Raw genomic sequence first — 5,284 nt, 5'->3', positions numbered from 1 at the left:
CACAGAGTAGACAGGGATGGGCAACTTGGACATTGGCTACCCAAAATGGGGCAGGGGGGGCTACAAAGACAAGAAGTGACTGGCTTACAAGCTTTCAAGAGGGAACCTAGTCCAGAGGGTGTGGAGGATGGTAGAGTCTCCAGTGAGTAGTATCCAACCTGTCTAGGAAGGGCTGATGAAATGAAATGCAGATAGGTCTCTTGTGATACAATAGTGAATAATTGTTATCAGGACTGATTGTGAGGGTTGGAAATGTAAATGTGGACATTTTACAGCAAGGAGGGGAGTGATTAACTTTTCAGTGTAGGAGCAGAGGGCCCTGGGACCATCAATGGAGAAGAGCGGAGAGCGGGACCCTACCCAGAGAGGCAGTGATGCCTGAGATGGAGGCAGAGACCATGATGTGGAGAGATGGAGCGGCTGGGGACTTGAGATCCAGAGAGGGAGAGGGGCTGTGTGCTGACAACTGGAGGTGGTGGGGGGCGCGGCAGGCTTGCAAGAGACACCCTTTGGTTGGTTGATGATGCATGGATGGGATTGTAACTATGGCAATGAAACAATTTATGATAGAATGAATGTAAAACTAATGTTCTCCGGTGCAAACTATCATATAATTCACAATAGATCCGTTTTGGAAGAAGTGCAGCCAGAGTGCTCCTTGGAGGCCAAGATGACCCGACTTTGTCTCTCATATTTCGGACATCTTGTCAGGAGGGACCAATCACTGGAGAAGAATATCATGTTTGGTAAGGTGTAGGGTCAAAGAAAAAGAGGAAGACCCCCAATGAGATGGGTTTGCCAAGTGGCAGCATCGATGGACTCAAGCGTGGCAACAGTAATGAGGTTGGCCCAGAATCAGGCAGTGTTTCGTTCTGCTGTGCATAAGGTCGCTATGAGTCGTAGCACTGGACTGGTAACTGCAAGATAGGCAGTTCAAACCCACCAGCTGCTCTTGGAAACCTTACACGGGGTCACTATGACTTGGAACCAACTCAATTGCACACAACAACAACACGGTAATTCCATGTTCAACTTATTTAGAAGGAACTGTCAAACAGCTTTCCACAGCAGCGGTACATTACATTCCCACCAGCAATGTACAAGAGTTTCTGTTTCACAGAGGGACTGGAAGCAAATACTGTTGAATGGTGATGTATGGAGGGGACTGTAATCATTGCAATGAAATGAAATACAATAGGATGAGTGCAAAACTGATGTTCTCCCATGTAAACTGTCATTCAAGTCCCAATAAAAGCTTAAAAAAAAAAAAAAAAGACTTTCTGTTTTCTCCTCGTTCTAACCAACACAACTTCTCTCTTTTTTAAATCAAAATCCACATAATTGGGTGTGATTGTTTCTTTCATTTGATTTAGCTTCTCTACACAGAGAGCAAGGTTCAGTCTTTTAGTGTTTTCTTTCTTCATATATTATGTGCTTAACGTTATCCCACAAAATGTGTGGGTTTCAGCCATTAATGTTCTATGTATCAAATATATTCTTGAGATGGTCTCTAAATTCAGATGGTAGTCAAGGTCATGCTGTGGCTCTCACTGATTTATTTTAACTGTTTTTCAGCTTTAACTTGAACTCGCATACGAGCAATTGATGATCTATTCCACAGTTGGCTCCTGGCCTTGTTTTGAGAAGTAAATTGTCAGGTTTTTCTTCCCAGTCCAGAGCCAGGTCCAGAACCCCAGACCTCTGGAGGCACAGGTGCTTCTGAGAGGGCACCTCGATGCAGGTCTGGAAGCTTGACTCACTCTGTGCTTCTAGGTGAAGGGCCGTGTAGCCACACAGGACACATAACCCACATTTTTCTATGTAGATAAGGAATCAGATGGCAGGGGGACAGCCTGATGCTGCAGATGCTCAGGTGCTGCTGACCTGATTTTGAAGTGATGGACACTTCATGTGAAAAGGGGACATTAGCCAAAGACCAGGGAGTACCCCCACCACATGTCTGTGTAAATGATGAGGGGCAGGAGGGGAGAAGAAGTGAGGGGAAACACTGTGAGTTCTTGTGCTCCCCTGATCTGTCCCTGACACCCACCACCACATATCCTGGGGACCCTGTGAGAGAGCCTGGGGGGATCCTGTGGGGGTCTCTGATCTGCAGCCAGGAGTTGCATTGACTTCTGGAAACCTGAGGCCCCACCTGAAACAATGAGTTTAAGCAGAGGAGACCTGAGCCAGGTAAGTGTGTGCTTGGGAGGAATCATCTGGGGTTCCCCTCCCTCTAGGGGCTCAGCCTCCTTTGGAGGCTTACTTTTCTTTTGGGGTCCAACTCCCTCTAGAGATCCACCTCCTTTGGAGTCCTTTGGGGGTCCATCTTCCTCTGGGGTCCACCTCTTTCTAGGGTCCACCTCCCTCAAGGGTCCTAAAGTGTGGGGCTTGGCAAGTAATAGTGAAGACCTGCAACAGGCTGGAGGACAGAGGGGAAATGGACAAGGGTGACCTCTAGTTCAGTAAAATGTCCCCAGAGCCCACCCATACCCTAAAGGGGAAGCTGGGTGCAGGCGAGAAACTTCCTGACTAAAAGTAACCCCCCCACACATATCCCCAGCCCTCAGTTCTTCCTCTCACCCTCTCCTGGAGTAATTCTAGACTCAGGAATTTGTTCCGCCCTCCTCAATCCCTGGCCAATTTGTCCATTTACAAAAGACCAGGAAATGGAATCTTCAGGAAAATACGGCTTTGGAAAGGGAGGGCCTGTAAACAATTACCCTAGCATCCGGATCTCATTACAATCGGTCTCGGCAGCGCAGAGCATACGTCCCAGTCTGTTTCCACTTTCGCAGGCACTGGCTTCACCCAAACCTAGAAGATGGTCAAGGAGGAGCATGAGGTGTCTGTGATGGGGCCACCCTACAATACTGCACCCATGGCGTCCACTGTGATCAATATCCGCAGTGAGACCGCTGTGCCTGACCATATCGTCTGGTCCCTGTTCAACACGCTATTCCTGAACTGCTGTTGCCTGGGATTCGTAGCCTTCGCCTACTCTGTGAAGGTGTGTCTGCTGGGATCTGGGGGATTCTCCCTGAGTGTGGAAGTGTGGACTGCGTGACCCTCTACCCAGAGTGTATGTCCGTGTGTGTGTGTGTCTGCTGGGATCTGGGGGATTCTCCGTGAGTGTGGAAGTGTGCACTGCGTGACCCTCTACCCAGAGTGTATGTCCTTGTTTTTGTCTCTTTTTGTGTGAGAGAGAATTTCTTGTATTTCTTTCTTGTGGGATTTGTGTATTGGCACAATGATCCTAGTGTAGGTTGACAATAATCCTGCAGGGGTTACATGAGAACGGCGTGGTCACCAGTCAAAATGGTGTGCTGAGGTGTCTGACCTCCTTGAACTTTCCAAGAGGGAAGGAGAATCAGGATCAATAGCCCAAGGCTGATCCCCATGAGATGGAAATCATATGTATTCTTCTTCTGTCCAACCTTTTTGCCAATTCTGACATTAGCTCTTCTCTCCACAGCGTTCTCAACTTTTCTCCCGGGCTCGAGAATTCATTGCAATGACCATACAGAATTCACAGTTACAGGGTTTATTAGGAAAGTTGTTGTTGTTATTGTTAAGTGCCGTCGAGTCGGTTCCGACCCATAGCGACCCTGTACAGGGTTTCCGAGGGTGTAAATCTTTACGGGAGTAGAAAGCCTCATCTTTCTCTCGCGGAGTGGCTGGTAGTTTCGAACCGCTGACCTTAAGGTTCGCAGCCCGATTCGTAACCACTACGCTACAGGTTACAATTCAGGATCTGGAATGACTCTCGACACAGTTCCTCAATCAGAACAGCCTCTTGTCTGTCATGCCCTCAGGCAGGCCTCTCTGGCCCTCGACCTCTCTGCCCCTCTCCCATCTAGCCTCTGGCCTACTCAGACAAGTGTTACAAAGGTCCACCACTAGCAAGCCTTCTGCCTAAGTCACTCAGCTTTCTCACTCCACGCTGAGGATCAGCGCGCCCAATGTAACCGTCTTGCTTCATGGACCAGGAAGTACACTGCACTGCGGTCTCAAGCCTTTGCCACTGTATCTCTGCTGTTCATTCTTGCCATCTTGTGCCATCTCTGGCATTACAGCTCTGTCTCCTGATTCTAGGAAGTTCTCAGCACAGGGACCCCAGATCCGAAGGACACTTTGCTCCTGTTTTCTTGACAGTAGCGAGGTCCTCCTTTCTGCCCCTGGGATAGCTCATTTTCAGCCTAGCGGGATGCCACAATGGCAAAACTGACCCAGCCCCTTACTAGGGTTCCATGCACCTTCTCAGTATTCCTGCCTGGTGTGGCTCTGTAGGATCAACACTGGCCTGGGAACCACCAACTGCTCCTCAGAAAACTTATACAAGGTCACTAGGAGTTGGAACTGACTCAATGGCACTGAACAACAAGACACTTTATCTGCATCCCACCATCCCCACCCCCAATCTTTTGGAGCCATACAAAACCATGGCTAAAAAGTCTGTATGTATGTGGTTCCTTGTACCCTGTCAGATTTTACTCCCATAGCTCCTGAGGAACTCTTCCCTCTCTCACAGAATAACTGAGAAATTCATCCCACAGGTCCCCAGGCTGGCTACACAAAGTGCTCTTACTCAGGGACCCAGGGACATAGACCTGTGACCACAGCAGAGGGAGACAAGCCCATAGCTCCCTGGAGTGGCCATGAGGTGGTTCTGGCCCCAGCAGGGAGGAGATAGGAACTGTCCTGCTTGGGCTCCAGAAAGCAGTGGGTATGAGAGCCAGAGAAGGCTGCACTGTGGACAAAGGACGAGGAGGGACCCTGAGTGCTGCCACCAGCAGGTCCCTCCCAGGTCCCGTCAACATCTCTTCTCCCCCAGTCTAGGGACCGGAAGATGGTGGGCGATGTGATTGGGGCCCAGAGCTACGCCTCCACTGCCAAGTGCCTGAACATCTTCTCCCTGATCTTCAGTCTTCTACTGACCACTGGCTTAATCATTCTTCTTGCTACTGGCACCGTGATAAGCTTGCAAGCCATTTCACAGATGATGAAGAATTGATACCAGCTATATCCCTCCCCCACCGATCTTGCATCCCAGCCTGTAGGCTCCATGCCCCCACATTTGGAACACACACACATATCTGTCAATAAACAAGTTCAATAAATGCCAGTGTGTATGATGGTGCTATGGCATAAGTCACAGCCTGGCTGTGATCCTCAGCTGACACCCTCGGGTCTGGTAGGTTCTGGGCTCATAGCTGGACTGGGTTCCTGGGTGGGAGTCTTGATGGAGGGTGGGCTTCTTTTGGGGGAGAGACAACACTGGAAG

The 5,284-nt window shown here is 49.4% G+C and overlaps 1 protein-coding gene across 1 annotated transcript; it reads left to right on the top strand.

Moving 5' to 3' along the window:
- Nucleotides 1–2,824: 2,824 nt before the first annotated feature.
- On the top strand, nt 2,825–5,014 carry IFITM1 (interferon induced transmembrane protein 1). Its single transcript, XM_006876988.1, has 2 exons — nt 2,825–3,010; nt 4,835–5,014. Exons 1-2 carry the CDS (start codon nt 2,825–2,827, stop codon nt 5,012–5,014), a joined length of 366 nt encoding a protein of 121 aa, XP_006877050.1.
- Nucleotides 5,015–5,284: the final 270 nt, after the last annotated feature.

Source organism: Chrysochloris asiatica, unplaced genomic scaffold, assembly GCF_000296735.1.
Source record: "Chrysochloris asiatica unplaced genomic scaffold, ChrAsi1.0 scaffold00439, whole genome shotgun sequence".
Lineage (NCBI taxonomy): Eukaryota > Metazoa > Chordata > Mammalia > Afrosoricida > Chrysochloridae > Chrysochloris > Chrysochloris asiatica.
Note: the sequence above shows the minus strand (reverse complement) of the source record. Positions and strands in the feature narration are given on the sequence as shown.

Coding starts and splice junctions, on each gene's coding strand:
- IFITM1 (XM_006876988.1), top strand. CDS start 2,825: ATGGTCAAGGAGGAGCATGAGGTGTCTGTGATGGGGCCACCCTACAAT. Junction 3,011..4,834: donor CCTTCGCCTACTCTGTGAAG/GTGTGTCTGCTG, acceptor CTTCTCCCCCAG/TCTAGGGACCGGAAGATGGT.